The following is a 20,623-nucleotide window of genomic DNA, read 5'->3' on the forward strand; positions in this document are numbered from 1 at the left end:
TTATCTAGCAGGATCCAGAATGAAGGCAATACCTGTTTTTAGATTCCCTACTCTACAGAAGTGCAAAAGGCATCATGCCATTTAAATGTTTTGCTGCTAACACTGGCTATGCAGGAAGCCCCACCCCCACCCTTGGTTCTTCTTTGGAAAATAAAGAAGCCTATATAGAACCAGTAAACTTTTTCTCTCTAAGCAACTGGCCTGGACAGAGTGAGATAAATGGGTATTTCTGTTGTTTTAATCAGTAATTGATGTTCTAGTAAATCATGGGATAGCATGCAATATCTGTAACATTTATTTATTTATTTAAGCTTTTTCTTTCCTTAGTCAATTTCTCACTGTATGAACAATTTCTCAATTGTTCCCTGGATGGCTGGGAACTTAACTGTATAGATCAGATTGGCCGACACAGATCCATCTGCCTTTGCCTCCCTAGGGCTCGGATTAAAGGTGTGTTCCACCATGCCTGCCTAATATTTTCTCTATCAAAGAGAAAGCATACATGTCCTGTAGAAAAAGCAAACCTGCATCTACAGCATTCTTATGGAAAGCTGTTTTCCATTACCAATGCCTGGGCTATCTCACTGTGATTTTAGCTGGTTGTCATAATACTGTCATCTCACATGTAGATGAAGCCTTTGGTTTCTGCAGAGCACTTTCAAGTTTTAACATTGATTTTTTTTTTCTGACATTTCTGTGAAACTCTACCTCAGCTTGACAGATGTGAGATGGGTAGATACTGCAGTCAGTTGGTAGTTTGGGCAAAGGAACAGATTCAGGATTCTGGCTTCTGGAGCTATCCTTCCCAACCCACAGGCACAGACACCCTACCCCACTGTCCCAGATTTCAGGAAGTGCTATCATCTTGAGATGAACAGAGATGTCAACCATTCCTCCAGACATGCTGCCTGCAGGCTTTCTAAGGCTTTTCTCTGCCAATCCTGAAAAGTAGGGCCCCAGAAGTTTCTTATGCAGTTGATAATTACAGTGTTGAATAAACACAAAGATCTATGAGCCTTTGCTGCAAGCCCTGATGGACAGGGTATGAGGCTGGAAATGATTTGTTCATCTGATGTGCACACTGCCCAGAAGCTGTGTTTTACTGAGAAATGATCTATAGGAAGCACTAGCCTCGTTACCTATTAATTTAAAGTAATGTCTTACCTTACTATCTACAAACTTATGTCTGTTTCCCCTACAACTCACTCTTACTGTAAGAAAAGCCATATAATTCTTTTATTAATAGTTTGATGTTACTAATGATTCAAAGTAAGAATGCTTTCTGCATGGAGAAATTACTATGTTCTCTCTCTCTCCCCTAGCCCCTCCCCCTCTCTCCCACTGCCCCTCCCCCTCTCTCCCACTTCCCCTCATTGTATGTGTGTGTGTGTGTGTGTGTATGTGTGTGTGTGTGTGTTTTACTCTATATCCTCACATCTTCCTATCTCAAACTGTTCTCCCAGAGTCCCCATATTTCACCTTGGCTGAATCTGATGTCAAAGAATTTCAGGAAATGCAAACATCGTTCCTAGTGTTGTCCACTCTGGTTAAGCGCCACCCAGACTAAGTAGAAGGAACCAGCTGTATTAACTTTTAGCCGTCTGTTCCTCTGCATGTTTGTTTTCTCTGGTATATGTTCTGCCTAATGCTTACCTGTCTCTCTTGTGCTTTCTATCTCTGCTCTCTGGGGCTGGACTTTTCCCCATTAGCTTTCTCCAAGCCCTACACCTGCCACTCAGAGTCCCAAGAAACCTCCAGCCAAGGACCCATTAGCGGATCTTAACATCAAGGATTTCTTGTAAACAATTTAAGGTATCTGATATTGAGCTTTTCCTGTGAGCTTGTAATAGTGAGCTTGTGCGATGCTTAACCGTTCCAGGTATGAAATCTGTTACTTCTGTGTTATAGATAAAGGATGGATGGATGGATGGATGGATGGATGGATGGATGGATGGTTGGATAGAGGATGATTGATAGATAACAGATGATAGATAGATATAGATAGCTATAGATAGATAGATAAGTTGAATGTTTAGAGTTTTAAATTTGAAGTAAAAACCTGTCCTTGTCAGTGCATTTTTAAAACCTTAATTTGTTAAAACTGTAGCAGATAAAGCTCCATCATTTGTTCTTATCTTGAAAAGCACAAAAACCATGCCCGTGAGGCACAGTCTCCCAGGCTTCTAAGTTAACTGGGAGATACCGCTGTGTCCCTGATGACTAGACTTCATAAGATGCCAGCATTTATAGTACTAGATTTAGAAGTCATTTAAAAATACACTTGGCTACATAACCACTTCCTTCCATTATCCTTATTTTTGATCTTAAGGTAAATGTTAAAATTCATAACCCTTTGCATTTATTCAAGCTGAATTTTAATTTTCTGGCAATATAGTTTTATATTTCATAAATTTAATTTACCAAATGGTTCACAGGGAACACGAGGAAGAAAATGGGTGGAAGGGAATACTAACTCTCAGTCCCAGCACCTAACGTAGTCGGTAGCTGATTACAGACATGCTCAGCCTTACTTTACATATTCACTCAGGATTTTCCATGTCAGTTTTTTGCTGTTTGATAGCTGAAAGAACTTAATCCTTGAGCATGAAGTAATTTTTCAAGATCCAGCCAGAAGAATAGCAAGAATGTAGGAACTTTGGACCACAGTGCTGTGTGATTTCTATGATACATCCACTGCCAACATACATTAGATGATGACTTTTTGTGTGCATGGAATCTTATCGTATAATTATTTCCTTAGATAAAATTAACAGTAGCCAGGCCTGGTCACCCAAGACTTTAACACACTGGAGGCTGAGGCAGAGGATTGAGAATTCAAGGCTAGCCTGGGCCACATACTAAGAATCAGTTTTAAATGAAACTATTGATACACCATTTTAATACCCTGACACCTCAGTGGAGAGGTTTTTTTTCCTTCTGTTGGTTCCTCTTGAATTAAGACCAGGTAGGCATGTAACACAACACATATCTCATCAGATTCTTTCAGGACTGCTTAGAGAAGTCTCTTACTCAGAAGCATCATTCTCTTCATGTGCTAGAAGCCTTGCTAAGTGAGACACAGGGGGTTTTAAGATAGGCCCTGTCCCAGGATCCATACCTCAGGCAGACAGACAAACATTTGATGGAGAAGAGATTGCTTCTGACCATAGCAAGGATTCCTCAAGAGGAACAGCATGTGAAGGATGTAGACAGAGGCAGGAGAGAAGGCCCAGCGCCCAGGGCTCACCATCTTTTACAGTCCACTCTTAGGCAATGGTTAAGTGGCTCATCAACAGACGTGGCAGTAATGGCAACAGTAATGACAGCCACTATCCTTCCACCTGTCACCACCCATACGGACTAGCTCTTGGTTGAGACTGAGATTGCTAGGAAGTGTCGAAGTTTTAAAGATTACTGATTTTTTTTTTCCTAAAACACAACTATACATAGAATTGTTTAAGTTTCCAGAGTGAGTTTTTATGTTTATCTCAGTTAAAAAAAAAAACCTATAAATGTGAATTTGTTAAATCTCAAACTCTTATTGTGTACAGGTGTTTTGCACCATAAAGAGAAAGTGGTAAGGGGGGTGAAATGTCTGTATCTTTACACGTGCTCTGTGTTTTCTAACTCAGATACTTTTTTTTTCTCTTTACAGCTGCAATTTTTGTGACTGAATAGGAAAAAAAAATAACCTGAGTTTGGAAACTTCAGATAAGATTGATGCTCAGTTTCAGAGTGAGCCACCAGTACAAACCCAGTGCTGACTCGTAACCTCCTCTCCCAAACACACAGCCCCGCTGTGACAGTGAACATTAGGAATGTGTACTACTTTAGCTGTTACCCTACTCTCCAGCTCGTAGCGTATTCGGGTTCTTTGTGTGTTGTACGTAAACAATGAGTGAATGGTTCCAATGCCTTTAGTGCTTTTCTGGACGTTGCCCGTGGACGGATGATGACGCAGCTGTTATGTGGTGAGCCATTTGGAAAGATGTGTCTGTGTTTTCGAAGGTTTCGATGTATATATAACTTTTGGACAAACTCTCAAGTCCTCCCATGAACTCTCTCTTCTCTTCTGTACCTCTGTTACAAGCGTAATGTGATACTATCAGCTAGTGAGGAAAACACTCTTAACTATACAAAAACTTTTTCGGTGTGGAGTACTTTTTTCCAATCACAGAAACTTCAACTTGTTGTGAGAAATGTTTATTTTTGTGCGCTGTATATGTTAAGAAATTTTATTTTAAAAAAAAAACCTGAAGTTTAATGTCCATAATAAAACTTCTCTTTGATGATGCTACCTTATCAAGAATGAGAAAAATCATATGAGAAGAAGTCCATATTTATCACTGCTATATTAAGATATATATTTTAATTATATTTGCAGGGTTTGCATCTAAATTGACCTATTTATTCGTTCTTGATCAAAGGCACTGAAAAGTGGAGCTTGTTTCTATCGTGTCTGTGAAAGTGCAATTAGAGATGTGCTGTTTATGTGACTATGAACGTGCCCCAAGAGACATCTGTAACTTAAAGAGAACTGCAAATATTTTTTATTTCAGTGTGGGTTTACATACATCTGTTCAGTTAGTATTTCTTTGTGTGTTCTATAGAGTAGTGTTTTTCCATCCTTCGATTGAGCTCAAAGTGACTTCTATTGTACCTTTGTGATAGGATTGAAACCAATTCAGCGAATTGTATCTTTTAGTGTACATACTGTATTCTTTGATTTTCAGTTTGTTGTCATACTGTCTGTGCCGATGGCTTGGCTGAAGATTTTGATGCGTACACAAGGTCACTGTTGATCAGTGTTGTTTAGTGGCTTGGCAGCTCTTTGTAAAAGCATATTGGGTTGGAAAGGCATTTGCCTATTTTTCAAATTATTTAATAGATGTATGGTACCCTTTAAAGTGGTTGTATCTGAATTTACTGTGGGGATAACATACACTGTAATGGGGGACAATTACCTAAAACCAATTTCAAAATGGCTTTTCTTTGTATTTTGGTTTAAAAGCCCAGTGCATGTCTGCCCTCTGAGATGCAATAAACACCTTGAACCAAGAAAATGCAAACGTAATCTTTCTGTCTTTGGTTACTTTTTAAGGAAAAGATACATGTCAGATGGAACATGCATACAATATTGAAGGTACTAGAGAGTACTATGCAAACGTAATCTTTCTGTCTTTGGTTACCTTTTAAGGAAAAGATACATGTCAGATGGAACATGCACACAATATTGAAGGTACTAGAGAGTACTTAAGAGTATGTACTGCTTCTAGAGAGAGCAAGGCTTTGGTCTAGAGTTTGAACCAAAACCCACATAGGGTAGCTTACAACTGCCCGTAACTCTAGCTCTGGGGAGAACCAATGCCTCTGGTGCTTGCCCCCCATCCCCATACACATCCATACAAATATAAAATTAAAAATAAAAATCCTTAAAATATTTTGATAATTTAAATATTTTATCCGTTGCAATATAGTTTCGTTTTGCAATGAAACAAATCAATTTTAAAGAACTGTCATTCAACTTGGGACTCCATCATACCTAGAAACTACTTTAAGTTCTATATTTCAAAATATATGTTTACTTTTAGGTATTCTTTTAAAACATGCAAATAAAGGTTTTTGAAGTGTGAGAATTTCCATGGAACTTAAACAATAAAGTAGCCGAGTCCCGGTTTGCATACACACTTGAATATTAATATTGTCATCACATAAAACTTACCCTGGCCTGTTGTAGTAGAACTGGGTGCCTACAGCTAGCTTGCTCTAGCATCCCCAAAATATAGTTCAGTGTTGGGACTGGACTGTAGCTTAGTAACAAAGCTCTCCCCTAATAATGGCCAAGACCTTGGGTTTGATCCTAAGCACACCAAACACACACACACACACAAACACACACAATGCCCAATCTCATGTAGGAGACTATTTTAAAACTCATTTCCTTTTGGTTGCCTCAGATTTATTATATCCTGAGAACTTACTCTCAGAAGCTAGCATCAGATCATGTCAGGTGATTATTTTTTAAAAATATATATTTATTTATTGTATGGCTAAGAGAGTTTACCTGCATACATGTGCATACCTGGATCCAATGGAGGCAAGAAGGAGTATATCAGATCTCTCGGAACTGGAGTCACAGATGATTATAGGGCACCAGGCGGGTGCTGGGAGATGAGCAGACGGCTCAGCAGTTCAGAGCACTCGCTGCTCTCGCAGAGGACCCTGGTTTGGTTCCAGCACACTCATGGAAGCTCTCAACAACCTACATTTTGCTCCAATTGCAAATTGGATTTCAAGGAATCCATTGCCCTCTTCTGGCCTCCAAGGGTGTCATTGTGAACAGAAACTAAGGCAAGCACACAAATGCATAAGATTGTGTGGGGTGTGTGTGTGTGTGTGTGTGTGTGCATTTGTATGTATGTACGTGCATGTGTGTACATGCATATTCCTAAATTTAACTGGCTCAGTCTGTATAACGTTAGTGGTTTGTATAAGTTCAGTGTGGCCCGCGTGTAATCGTCTTGCCAGCAAGAACACACGTGGACACCACACTAGGATCCTTCCGCAGCAAACGTTTATTCCAAAAGAAAATGGAGGAAGACCCCAGGCCGGAAAAGGCACTGCTTATATACCCTTAGAGCGGTGTGTTCACCTCTGATTGGCTGCTTACTCGTTGCCCGCCAAAACGCCCTGGGATGGGCTTTGACTTTGGCGCGCTTTTACCATAGCACAGGCGCAGTTTACTTGTTTACTAGGAGGAGCACCGGATGCCAGCGCCATCTTGCAATGGCGAATTCTGCCAGCACAAGCCGCGGCTTCCTACAGTTCAGGGTTGCCTGTTAGATATTGGATAACCAGTGGAGTGCTCTCCCCTAGGGAAGACCAGCTCTCAGGCTCTCAGCAGTCCTTAGCTGCCTGTGATCCTTTGTCACACACCTCTTTAAATTAGACTTAGCAAAAGGTAGCTATGCTCCCTTTTCTACTGATACATTCTATCTGTTAGAAAACGGCATGGCAGGCATCTGCTGGGGCAGTCCACTGTGTATCAGTGGGAGATAATTGTCATATTAGAGAAACAATGTTGATCTGACAGGCCCTGAACGGGTCAGGGAATCCTTAGGAAGCCACCCACCATAGTTAAAGTACCTTTGCTTTAAATGTAAAAGACTTGTTAAATGTGTCTATCAGTCAGTAGACTAGCATGGGGGAAAGTTTAACCTTACCTCCACCTTTAGTTGAGACCTCCCAAAAGCCGGACTCCCAGTCTGTGTTAGTGAGGCTGAGGCTTATGCAGGAATGTTAGTGTCTAACCACACAGAAGGGAATTCCCAGTTCAACCCACGGTTGCCTCAGGCAAATTGCTTAAGATCTTTAAGCTTTCATTTTTTTTTCTTCTGTGGAATGAGGCTCCGTCTACTTGTGTACATATTATATGAGATAATGAATGGAAGACACTTGGCACCATGTAACACTCGCAAACACTGCTGCTCCTACTTTTAAAAATTACTCTGTGGGCTGAAAAGATGTCTCAGCAGTTAAACACAGAGGACTCAGGGGTTTGATTCCCAGCTCCCAAGTGGCAGCTCACAACTGCTTGGAACTCCAGTCCCAAGGATTTCAACACCTCTTCTGGCCTCTGCAGCTACCAGGAGCACTGCCAGACACAAACATAGATGCAGACAAAACACCTATAAATGTCAAATACATTTACAGTATTTTTAATTGCTGTGATTATTTTTGCTATAGTTTTTATTTTTTCCATTGTAAGAATGGTAAAAGATAAAGAACAAAAACTACCATGGAAATGGTGGAGGTAGTAAGATTCCACAGTAAAGCACAGGCACAGAAGTATGTGTTTTGAAGTTCAGTAAGTGTAAGTAGGTACTTGTCCCACATTAGCACAACTACATGGAACACTGAGCTGTATATGTAAACCAGCCAGAAGGCAGTGTCAGCCAGATACATGTAGTAGATCCAACGCAAAATTTAAACTCATCCTAGAGATCCCTTCTTAAGTCTCTCACTGTCTGATGTCAGTAAGGGCAAATGTGAATACTGCTAATGGTTGCTATGGCCAGCAACTGAAAGAGTTTCTTCTGAGAGATCAGAAAGTTTCAAAAACTTTGTACTGACAGCCATCTTTTAATCAAGAATAATGTGATGATGGCTTAGCCAGAGATGGAGATGCTATCCTGAGGGAATGTAACAGAGTTGAGCCAATGACTGCAGCCCTCAGAGATGGAGGAGGAAGACAAACTTTGGGGAAAGCCTGTGCTACAAGTGACTATAACATAACACAGCACTCACACTTGCAGAGTACAGCCCTGCATGGGATCAAGGCCAGGAAGTGTCCCCTCGAGGAAAATCTGTCAGTAATCATCTGCTTTGCTGCTAAACCAACTTCTTTTTAAAAGATGTATTTATTTATTTTATCTATGAGTGGTCTATCTGTATGAATACCTGCAAGCCAGAAGAGGGCATCAGATTACATTATAGATGGTTGTGAGCCACCATATGGTTGCTGGGAATTGAACTCAGGACGTCTGGAAGAGCAGCCAGTGCCCTTAGCTGCTGAGCCACCTCTCCAGCCAGCATTTAATACTAGATTCTGCTCCAGATGCAATAGCCCTGCAGTCTGCTTCCTCCCTCTCTTTCTCTTTTTAATTTTGCTATTGAAACAGTCTTACTATGTATCCATCTGTGGCCTAGAATTCACTGTGCAGACCAAGCTGTCCTTAAACTCAAGAGATCCTAATACCTCTGCCTCTCAATGGGGACTAAAGGCAAGCACTTCCACCCTGATATGTTACGTGTCCCATTTCTTTCAGTGCAAGAAATATCTTTGAGGTAAATTAACTCATTTTATTATGGGAGGTGGGGTTGTTTGGTTTTGTTTTATCTTATTTTTATAATAATATATTTTAAAACCTTAAAAAGTTAAACATATACAGTCTGAAATGTTAATTTAAACATGTCCCAGGGAATATTGAAGTTAATTTTAAAATCATCTGTACTTTGGAGCATGAATTTCAACAGTATATTAAACAGTATATTTTAACAGGATATTAAATTTTGACGATGTATATAATATTTCAAATGTAAATTTGAAGTTACTTTTTTTTTTTAAATTCCTGACTTTCTTTCAGTGAAAAAAAAAATGTTTTCAAGTGAAGTTAAAAGGACCATTTAAGTCCATGGCAGAAAAACAAAGCATCAGTCACCGTTTCTCAAAACAAAATATAGTAGTGACATACTTCGTGTCTTAATGAATCAGTCACTGGAAATCCATAATCATTTTCACTTTCTTGCCAGGCCTTCTTTCTTTCTGGATTGAGCATTTTATGTCATTACCATAAGCACAGGACCATTTATTTGTTTATTCACTTATTTATCCATTCATTCATTCATTCATTCATTCATTCGTTTGTTTGTTTGTTTAGCATACATGTCTATGAATTAACTTCTATTTTTCCTCCAAGCTAGTTTTTCTTTCTTTGTTGTCTCCCAAGCCCAGCATCCATAATTCTAAACTTCTTCATTCAGCAGCCAAGAAGTGTCCTGAACATCTTCCTTCCTTCCTTCCTTCCTTCCTTCCTTCCTTCCTTCCTTCCTTCCTTCCTTCCTTCCTTCCTGAGACAGTTTTACTATGTAGCCTTTCCTGGCCTGAGTGCCAGAGGCAAGGGAATGTCAGGGACCAGTCTGGCATTCAGGTACACTGAGGTAGGCAGCGACGGGTGGATGGATGGCGGTGATGGTTGCAATAGCAAAAGTTGCTTACTATTTGTAAATTTTCTCTTCCTTTAACTTTTCCCACCCCCTCCATCCCAGTCTCACCCCCCATCCCCACTGGCCAGGTGAGAGGCTTGGAGTTCGATACACTTCATGAGCTTTTAGACAAAACGGTCTCTATGTCAGAAAAAATTACCTCATAGATAAAACGTTCCATAAAAGGAGAGTTACAGAAGGATATTGATAGAAAGATTCAAGCAGTGTTTCATTCTATAAGCTCATTATAAGTTCAAAGCAACAGTTTCACATGGCCTTGCTTTATAATAGAGCACACCTGTCACCTCATCCTTGAACTGACTTTGAATGTTTTTCCTTGGTCACAATTTTGTTCCAAGCCTGCTTTCTTATCCTAGTGCAGTTGGCCCATGACATGTGAAGCTTTGCCAAGCTCTGCTTGTAGTTTTATTCTATAGGGGGCTAGAGTTCACATGTATCAGTGTAAGAGTTCTATAAAATTATTGTTAGAAATTGTGAAACCATCAATTTGTCTATACAGTATTACTGTATGAAAGTACATCTTCACATTAATTCTGCAGGAAATCTGCCCAGGAATAATTAGACTATGTAATGGTGACAGGAAAGGCATATCAGCTGCAAGAAGCAACCCTGGGATAAAGTCTCTGGTGACCTTGCATCTCAGAGCTCACCCGTCACCTGCCATGCAAAACAGTAGACCATCTCCAGAAAATTCACTTGTAAGTGTTAGCCTTTCCTCGATATCTTCTGCTGGGGGAGCCTTTCAGTTGTGAGAGAGACACATGGCCATGATTGGAAACCAACCAAGAGTTTAATCAGACCTGGAATGCTGAACTCATTCTTGGGGATTTGGGGTGGATCTCCATGGATCCTGCCCTGGCATCTGGGTTTCTAAGGTAGTTCCCTGCATCATTCTTACTATTAATCAAATTTGGAAGCCTTTACATTAAGGGAACCTGTTATACTATCTTGAATCCAGTGGGTGCACAGTCTGAGGCTCTAGTTGAATATGATAGATTCTAGCAAAAGAGATTTTCTAAATACTTTATAATATGAAAGTCATGGAGTCCTTGTTTCCTCCAGCCTAAGAATGGAGAAATGTACTTACCAGTCCTGGAAAGGTGATTCATATCACATGATGGCCTATGTGCCTCTGCCAAAAGCAAGCTTTAATTTAGGTCTAGGGATGCTGTGATCTGTGGGTGGATGACTGCTCAAGACATCCATTTAAGGAGCCACATCAGTCACATCCTGGTCACATGGGGTGACACACTGGCTATTTGGTGGGTACAATGGTGTCACTTATTTCTCCAAGCCACAAGGCCTTCTGGCGTAAGTGTTCCAAGTGCAGTGGCAGAATACTAAATTCAGCTCTCTCTTAAAAATACCAACTTTTATTTTCATCCCATGGCTGGGTAAAGTGGTACTTCTGTTTTGTGATAGGATCTTGGCTCTGAGCATATCCTAACCTTGCAAGCTGGAAGTTTAAGAATAGCACAGCAGTGGGCAAGGGAGGAGATCTACCTTTAGACAGAGACCACATCACACTGGTGTCCTGGCTCATGAATCAGCACAGGATCATTCCTCTACACCTATGCCAGCTAGCTCTTCAGGGAAACATGACTGCCAGTCTGCTGAGAACATTTCAGCCGATCTTTATGAATATGAGATGAAGTGGAGCATAGTTGGTTATAGGAGCATACATATGCAACGTTATGATGATAATCTCTAGAATCATGTATTATATTGGAAAAGAAGGAAGGAAGGAAGGAAGGAAGGAAGGAAGGAAGAAAGAAAGAAAGAAAGAAAGAAAGAAAGAAAGAAAGAAAAGACAAAGAAGAAAAAGACAGAAAAAAACCCATTCTTTCCATAAGTTGCTTTTGTTGGGTATTTTATCAACAGAGAAAACACCTGATAACAGCGACTGTATATGTACCACCCCAAAGAAAATGGGTCTTCTTTTCAGTATGTGTTCCTCTTCTACTGGAAGCAATGATTAAACGCCTTTCAGTGAGATGAGTGTTAAAGGCAATACATTTCAATTGAATGTTAGTTAATTGATTATTTTCTAAAATCCTTTAAAGTATCTATACAAACACAGTAAGTCATACATTTTATTCCTTAATTTTATTGAATTATTTTTAACAACCCACATTATAAAAGAATGCCACATATTTTGAGCACCATTTACGAAGTCATCATGATAACCCAAATGAAGATACTCCTTTGCATACTAATCAAGACTAGAACAGAAAACAAAAATAAGAAACAACAGCATCTCTTAGTTTGTGGTCTTTATTAGGACACGTCTAAAAGAAAAGAGGTTTTTACTCTGGCAATGAATTGAGTGAGGGAAAATATGTGGCCTTAGAAATTGCCAGAAAGAGTAGACCAAAGATTGGGTCTTTGGTTACTTAAATTTTAGGGTGTACTTGATTATATCATCAAAACCGTTTAAGCATAATGCCCTGACTTAACCCCCTGTTTATAACCATCCACCACAGCTGTGTTTGCTCACCAGGCGCGTCCTGAATTCCTGCTCTGCATTTTGCTCTAGGGTGGTACACAGGGACTGCTTAATGCTACTTGGGAGGGAGGCAGAGCAAGGATGCCACCTTGGTCCCTTATGAGAAGCATTAGAACCTTCTTTGGTACCTCAGGGTTGAGGGGAGTGGGTTCTCTTTTGAAAAAGACTTCAAAATACCTCACTTTAAAAATATAGCACCTCACACACAGCAGAAAGCACAACACAAAATGGCATGGCTTTCGCCAGAGGACGGTAGCTTGTGAAATTTCGTCTCTGCATGCCTCACAAACATCGTATTTTAAGACTGTAAAACTTGAGATCTTAGAGTGTCTCAGCTTTCAGTGTCTGTAAACTTGGTTCATTACACAGAACAATGTTTCTCCAAATTTTAGATGGACATGGCTGGTGTTGGGTTTTTAAAGCCACCGTTAATAGTTTTGTTTATGCAGCTCACTAGTCTATTTGATTTGTAATTTTTATATGTTTTGATCTATAGTTCTTGAAATAAGTTTCTCAGTACCAAGAGACGACACATATAAACACTGAGGGCAAGAATGGGATGGCATCTAATCGCATTGCAAACTAAACCTCCTGCCTCCCCTAACTCTAATTGTGTTACTGTAAATCTTCCTATTTTCCAGAAAGGTTGAACACATAACTACACCCTCCTAAGTTCTTCCTAGGATAGGACTCAAGAGCTAGTCATTGAGAAGTCACGTTACAGTTCTAGTTTGATATTTTTAAGAGTGTCTGGTATCCAAAGGCCCAAGTAAACAAATGGTTTCCCCCAAAATGAAACTTACCGCCATCTAAAGAGTATATACTTGTCGCTGAAGTGCCATCTAGTTTCAGTATCTGTAACTAAACATTTTAACTGTGCGAAAGTTACCTAATTTTGATAAACGAAGTCTGTAAAAACGCTGTAAAAAACCACTGATAGACCAAGTCCAGGCACAGCCTGTGAGTGGTCTCAAAATGAGAGCTGGCTTTCTCTGGGATTCAAGATGGGCATGAACTCGCTTCACTTTTTCCCTCAGCCATAAGCACAGTTGGCAGCGTTTCCGTGGATCCAGAGGCAAATCTGGGCGTACTTGAGCGGAGTGATGCGCACAGCCACGTTATAGTCCTTCTGAACTCCATGCACATCCACCCACTGGTGGCCCGAGTAGACCGCGATGATTTTGCGCTTCCAATTTTTTTGACCTGGCTCTTTGAGCCTCAGGTAGATCCCAGAGCCGGTGGAGCCTGCCTCAGCATCACAGTACTGATACAGGAGGTCATTGGATTCCTCGGAAACACTGCAAAACCGATACACCAACTGATCATCCCTGTCGTTGTCAAATCCAGAGAAGTGGATCCGGCCTCCCGGCAGCTTGGTGATGGTGGGGCTGACTCCCAGCTCCATATGCTGCTGCTTTTGTGCGCGCTTCAGCTCCAGGAGCGCATAGTCGTAGTCCAAGGCCGGGTCCCCTTTCTCTCCCCTCGCCCAGCCTTTGGGAATGTGGGTGCTCTTGACGCGGGTCCATTGGAAAGAAGGCCTTCCTTGGGCGACTTTCAGACCCCGCCTGGATTTTTTTCCCGGTTTTTGGGTGGTGCTCTCCGGAGGATGGTCCTGACTTTGGCCACCACTCTCCGCTTCTCTCCGGCTCCTCTTGGAACCTCTGCGTTTCTTGCGGCCTCCTTTATTTCTCATCTTTAGCACCCCTACCCTCAGCTTTTTACTGCCTTTGACATAGTCCTTCCCGTCGTGGACACAGTGGGCAGCTGTGAGCACATGGTTGGGGGAAATGAGGGCGCCGCTGCAGCCGGTGGACAGCTTCACTGCTGTATTAAAAGGGAAATTGGTCAAGAACCTTTTGTCTAAGATGCTGAACCTGCTGTCCGTACCGTACACCTGCCTCCTTCTCCTAGGGCGTGCTCCTTTTATGCTGCTGTTCTGAGTAGGTTCCAGGACCAGACCTTGAACTTTGACCCTGGTTAAGGTTCGAGTGCCATTTTCGAAGACCGTCTCATAGGAAAGAGAGTCTTCCAGCTGGGAAAGGCTGGGACCAGGGAGCTCTTCCTGACATTCGATGCCACACACTGTGGTCTTCACCACCCCAGCATCCGCCTGGAACGTGGGGCTGCCCAAACGAATAGTCTTCTCACTCACAACCTGGGGTATTCTGCTCAAGTGCCATGTAAAATCTGGTTCTGTTTCAGACCCATCAGAGAGGGCCCACCCAGGGATGAAAATTATCAGCCAAAATAAAGTATTTTCCATCTTGTTCTTCTATTTTGCCCTTTAAAAACAAAAAAGAAAAAGAGTGTTTTTAAGTGTTGTAAATGTTATTTATGTCTTTCTGCATTAGGTCCTGAGTGTACCACCACCATGAATAGATCCTTGTTTTCATCTGCCTTAGACTTCCTGGACATTTAATCTATACCCATGACAGACATCCAAAATCAGTAAGGAGTTTCTCCCTATTCTCTCTCTCTCTCTCTCTCTCTCTCTCTCTCTCTCTCTCTCTCTCTTCCCCTCACCACCTACCTCCCCAGACAACCCCATCAGGGACAGAGAGTGGACTCCCGTCAGGAAGTCTCAACCCCACAGCTTTTCCAGATACTTATTGCTCCAATGCTCATAAGTAGAGACAGAATCAGACACCCTGCAGTTCTTCCTATGTGCTTCGCTCTTTAAAAACGGGACTATGATGTCTTCAAGTCTAAGATGTAAATGACCATAAGACTTCAGAAACATGCGTTGGAGTTCACAACTTCCCTGAGCCAGGGTTTGCAGGAGACGCTACTGTGAAGATGTGCATCGGATGATGTTGTGAAGCAGCAGAGGTTAGACCCAGGTGAGTTTTTCTGCTTACCACCTGCTCTGATTTCAAATGTATACATATACACATCACACATCCACACCACAACACATACATATATACAACACAACACACATGAACGCCATGCAGAACACAACACAAACACCCACACATACACAACACACACATACACAACACACACACACACCACTCACATACACATGCACACCAGACACACATCACACACAAACACACACAAATACCACACCACACACATACACATCACATACCATACACATGCACAGAAAGCCCAGGGCTTCATACATGCTAGCAAGCACTCAAATGCTTTTTTCTCCTATTACTTTTTATTTGAGACACTGACTCTGTCACCTAGGCTGGCTGTGACCTTTGATCCTCCTCGATGAGCCTCCTCAGTAGCTGGGACTTTAGGCCTTTGTCACTAAGCCTGTCCCCTCCTTTGATTTTTTTTCTTTAGAATATATTTTATTTATTCATTGACAATTTCCTACAAAGCTACAATGTAACTTAACCTTACCTGCCACAAAAGAGCCCCCCATGTCCCCAACACCTCACCCTCACACCTTCATGTTGTTGCTTTTGATTTTTGTAACCACTAAGTCCAGTGCTATCTGCTGGGACTTCCGCTATTCTTGCTGCCTGCTCTTTTGAGGCTCTGGTAAGGTAACTATAGCTGCCGTAGGTTCTCTCTCATTTTTACAGACTCCTTCACCATAAAAAGGAAAGACACAGAACAGACCATCTGATACTGAAAATAAAGTTTTGAGTGGAAACACTACTTATGCATTCACGGTGAAATTCTGTATGAAAATTAGTTTACAAATTAGGGAAGCGCAGTGGGTGGTTCCTGACTCACCACTTGGAGATTGTGGTCACACTATGCCCTCTTTCCATCATGGCTCTCATCACCTGAGCTTTGCTGATGTCAGATATACTTAAAGTTGCTAATATGTGATAGGAAATATGATGCCTCTCTATTGTTTGCACTGTTTCCTCTTTTCCAGATGGGTAGGCGTGTAAGCATTTAAATGCATGCACTTAGTAGGGCTGATGTTCACATACTACTGCTTGAGCCATTCCTTGGAGCTCAGTTTTGAACCACTCTGTTAGGTGTGACCTATCATTCAGGTAATTTGTAACTAGTACTTTAAAGAACCAGGTTTAGTAAATGATTATTACATTGTACAATTCAGAACTCCCCTGGAGCTGAAGTTACAGGTGGTTTTGTGGGGGTCGGGGAGGGAGTTGTTTGTTTGTTTGTTCTTGTTCCTGAAACAGAGTTTCTCTGCCTTGGCTGTCCTGGAACTCTATCGGTAAATCACATTGGCCTTGAAATCACAGTGATCTGCCTGCCTGTCTCTGCCTTTGCCTTCCCTCCCCAGTCCTGGGATTAAAGTCATACACCACCACCATCTACCTGACGACCTTGTTCATAGCAAAATTTCAGTCAAGAAAGGTTTTTGTTTTTGAGGGGTTTGGGTTTTTTTGTTTTGGTTTGTTTTGGTTTGTTTGCTTGCTTGCTTGTTTGTTTGAGGCAAGGTTTCACTATGTAGCCTTGGCTGGCCTGGAACTTACTTTGTACACCAGGTTGACCACAAACTCAAAAAACATCTGCCTGCCTCTGTTTCCCCAGTGCTGGGACTAAAGGCGTATACTACCATGCTCAGCTCAAGAGAGTTTTAAGATTTGAGATACAATTTTTTTTTAAAGATTTATTTATTTATTATATATGAATACACTGTAGCTGTCTTCAGACACACCAGAAGAGGGCATCAGATCTCATTACAGATGGTTGTGAGCCACCATGTGGTTGCTGGGATTTGAACTCAGGACCTCTGGAAGTGCAGTCAGTGCTCTTAACCACTGAGCCATCTCTCCAGCCCCCAACAATTTTTTTTTTTCCATTTTGATGGTGCTAGAAATTGAACTCAGATCTTGGCAAACATCTTATCACTGAACCCATTAAAATTATATTTGAGATGAAGTCTTGCTAAGTAGCCCAGGATTACTTAAAAGTCATAATCTTTTTGCCTCAGTCAATTAAGAAACTGGGATTATAAATATGTTCCATCAGGCCCAACTACAAATTCCTACAAAGTTGCTTTTTAATGTAAGCCCTTCACAACAACTATCCATTATGTACTTAATACACAATTACATCAAAGACTGAACATCACCAACTAGCCACACCAAGATATATGGAATCTTTGCATATTTTTACATGTGATTATCTATGCAGTAATAAGCAAGTAGCAATCATTCTCGGGTAAAATCCAGGCTAGCTGTTTGTCCATCTTATGGAATTGTTTTCCTGCTGGCTTTTCCAGTTCTTTTAGTCTTACAACTTTTAAACTAGTTGGAGATTAGAGAGATGGAATGTAAATCCAGTGATAACTGACAAGATGGATTTTACCACACCAATTACAAACTCAAACATGACGATTCATGTACCCTTTGGCTCCCAGCCAGACTTTTAAGAGTGGCTTATGAGAATTCAATTGTTTTCATGTATAACTTATTGGCTTTTGTCTCACACTGAGTTTTAACTCTGTTATCTGAGCCAAAGGTCACAGCCAATACTTTTGAAAATTTCAATCCTGTCAGTTGCTTCTAAACCATACTTGATAACAGACTCAGCCGGGAGGACATAGGCATGTATTTCCCAGTGAGTGGATACTCAGATAGGCAAACTCCCAACCACTAATAATGGTGCTGGGAGCCTATATCATGGTGGCTCATCAAAGGGTGCATTATATAAGACAGTATTCCTAGGGCCAGCGCAGTGATACCTGAGAATTCTTTAACAATGTGATTTCTTGAATCCTGAACTTCCTTTAATGGAGGGCAACATTGATCTGAGGTAACTCTAGTCCTTTCATTACCTAATATGGAGAATCTCTTCCAGATTTTCTCTTTCCTCAAGGGAAAGTGAAGATACAGCTCAGCCATTAGGAGCTCATACTGTGCTTGAAGAGGACCCAAGTTCAGTTCCCAGCACTTCCATCAGGCAGCTCACAATCACCTGTAACTCCAGCTCCAGAGAAATCTGAAACAATTGGCCTCCATGGGCACTGAACTGACATGCACATAGCATGTGTCACACAGACACTCGCACAAATATAATTAAAGATAAATTTTTTAAAGTTTTCAACAAGAGATGTGGATGAACAAGAGGTAAAAATGAGAAAGCATGCTTCCCTGTTGACAGTCAGCTATGAGAAGCCAAAAACAATGTCATCTTGATGTTCCTGTCTCAGTAATGTGTCTGCTCTCTTTATGATGCAAGCTGAGCATCCCTAGAAGAGTTCTTGTCTGCCATTTTAACCTTTCAAACATGTGCTCTATGACCTTAATCTAAGCATCCTCACCTCAAAAAAACAAACAAAAGCAATATATATATACACACACACACACACACACAAATATGTCTTCCATCTCTCCTTCATGAACTGTTATCTTAAACTGCTCAGTAATGTGTTTGCTCTTGAAGAGTTTTCTGATATGAATATTTACAGGATCCACAAACCATGCTTCTTTTATTTGAGGAATGCATTGCTTTGGAATCAAATCCAATGTTCTTGCCTGCTGTAGCAAGTAATAAACCTTTCTCCACTCCTTAACAACAACAAAACACAACACAAATTATCAAAGCCTGCCTCACACCTCCTGTTAGAGTGTCTCCTAGAGGTACTAGAGAGAGATGATGGTTCAGTCGTTAAGAGCAAGTGTTGCTCTTACAGAGGACCTAGGTTGAGTTCCCAGCACCCACATGGTAGACCACAACCATCTATAACTCTTTTCTCCAGGGTATCCAATGCCCTCTTCTGACTTCCACAGTCACCAGACATGCATGTGGTACACAAACAGGCAATACACTCATAGGCATAAAACAAAATAAATAAATCTGAAAGGAATTAGAATCTCCCATGGAAGGGCTTTGGGTTCCTCAGAAAACTGTGTTTTAACCAGACTTCCAGATGCCTTAGAGACTCAAGGAAGACAAATGACACTGGAGCAGCCAGGGCCTGGGCATCATCTTTGCAGGAATGATTGCTTAGCTGGTCTCCAGATAGCTTCTATTCATCTTTGTGTACAAAATAAACTTAATTCTGACTCTATTTTGTTACTGTTAGCAACCAATAATATCAAATGGCTTCAATTTAATAAAGAAGAAACTCAGCTTATCTGTACTTACATAATGTAAGTAGTGTTCTATGGCTGAAATGTCCAAGTCAGTAGGCTTTCCGAATGCTTCCTTCATCCAACACCACGAATCATGAGATGGTATCATTTTTTCCAGCCCTGTTGGGAGCATCTCTGCAGTGCACCCTCTGGAATAAAAGCCATGTCCATGTCTATCCTTGGCCAAGAGCAAGGCCTTGCAGAGCCTTGTAATATGACCTCCAAATCATAGTAATAAAAGGGCCTTTCCTTTAGTTAGCCCATCTAATTTGGTCTGTAATTTAAAATTGGACAGATGTCTAGGAACACTTCCTCTTGGAAAAATCTAAGTTTTCCTTATGGTAAACTGTCAAAGGAAATGATAGTTCTGATGGATGGAGGAACCCACAACCCACAAGTCCAGTGGATAGGGCTACGTACACCCATCATTCACAACACCTAACTCACTAAGCTAGGAAACATGGACCCAGTTGGCAAGGCAGCACTTTCCCATGTTTGTGCCCACACCTTTCTTTTTCCCTATTTCTTAGTATGTTAGTAATACAATGCTGTCAGTGTCTGGGTAGTCGCCTGGATTGTGGCTTCAGAATCCGGGCTTGGGTAATAAAAGTGAGACTGCAATTCTTGCCCTTCATGAGTCAGCGGATCCACAGGTGGTCTTGGGTTGGATTCTTGAGACATCTGCAGCAGAAGGAATTAGGTAGAGGTCTAATGCCTATTGATGTACCTAGATCTCTAATAAAGATGGCCACACATGGTTACAAGAGATGACTTACTATCGCCACCATTTTTTATCTGTTGTTCTTAGAAGTGGAGGACCGATGGTAGTGTTTAGAATACTTGTATATCTAGACCAACATAGGGGGCATAAGTTCAGTTCAGGAATAGTCCAGCTTTTCTCCTATTAGGCAGATGAACTTGAGCTAGTTCATCAACTCTCTGGATTTCATTTTCCTTATGTGTGCGGTGGCAACCATAATGAGCTCTGTTTCATAAGGCCATTTTAGAACTAAATGAGGTGATGTGTGGAAAGGGTTACCACTCAGATCAGAGCATGGTAAGCAGGCGATGCGTGCATCATTTAAAAATTATTATTTTCTAAAATTAACTATGGGCCAAAGCTAAAAGACACGTAGTTTCTTTCTTTGAGACAGGGTCTCATGGAGCCCAGGCTGTCCTCAAAACTGAGGGAGGGTGAACTTGAACTTCTAATCCTCCTCCCTCTGCCTTCTGAGTGGTGGGATCATGTGTCACCATACTGGGTTCATCGAGGTGTCAAGGGTCAAACCCAGGGCTTCATGTATGC

General features: G+C 41.2%; 2 protein-coding genes across 4 annotated transcripts in view; one reads left to right on the forward strand and one right to left on the reverse strand.

Moving 5' to 3' along the window:
- Snap91 (synaptosome associated protein 91) overlaps window positions 1-5,063 on the forward strand; it is a 110,374-nt gene extending 105,311 nt beyond the window's left edge. For 2 of the 3 annotated variants that reach the window (XM_028756183.1, XM_028756181.1), the window contains 2 exons: window positions 1,710-1,812; window positions 3,656-5,063. In XM_028756183.1, the coding sequence (XP_028612016.1) occupies window positions 1,710-1,802 (93 nt within the window). In that variant the 3' untranslated portion in view covers window positions 1,803-1,812; window positions 3,656-5,063. The remainder of the gene's footprint in view (window positions 1-1,709; window positions 1,813-3,655) is intronic. The other variant, XM_028756182.1, reaches the window with a different exon arrangement.
- Window positions 5,064-13,325: 8,262 nt separating this feature from the next.
- Window positions 13,326-14,555, reverse strand: Prss35 (serine protease 35). The gene has a single exon (XM_028756168.1). The coding sequence runs from the start codon at window positions 14,553-14,555 to the stop codon at window positions 13,326-13,328; it is 1,230 nt and encodes a 409-aa protein (XP_028612001.1).
- Window positions 14,556-20,623: the final 6,068 nt, after the last annotated feature.

The sequence above is a fragment of the Grammomys surdaster genome, unplaced genomic scaffold (genome assembly GCF_004785775.1).
Source record: "Grammomys surdaster isolate TR1022 unplaced genomic scaffold, NIH_TR_1.0 126113, whole genome shotgun sequence".
Classification (NCBI taxonomy): Eukaryota; Metazoa; Chordata; class Mammalia; order Rodentia; family Muridae; genus Grammomys; species Grammomys surdaster.

What these genes read in the sequence shown, in the direction of transcription:
- Prss35 (XM_028756168.1), bottom strand. Translation starts at nt 14,555, where the DNA reads ATGGAAAATACTTTATTTTGGCTGATAATTTTCATCCCTGGGTGGGCC.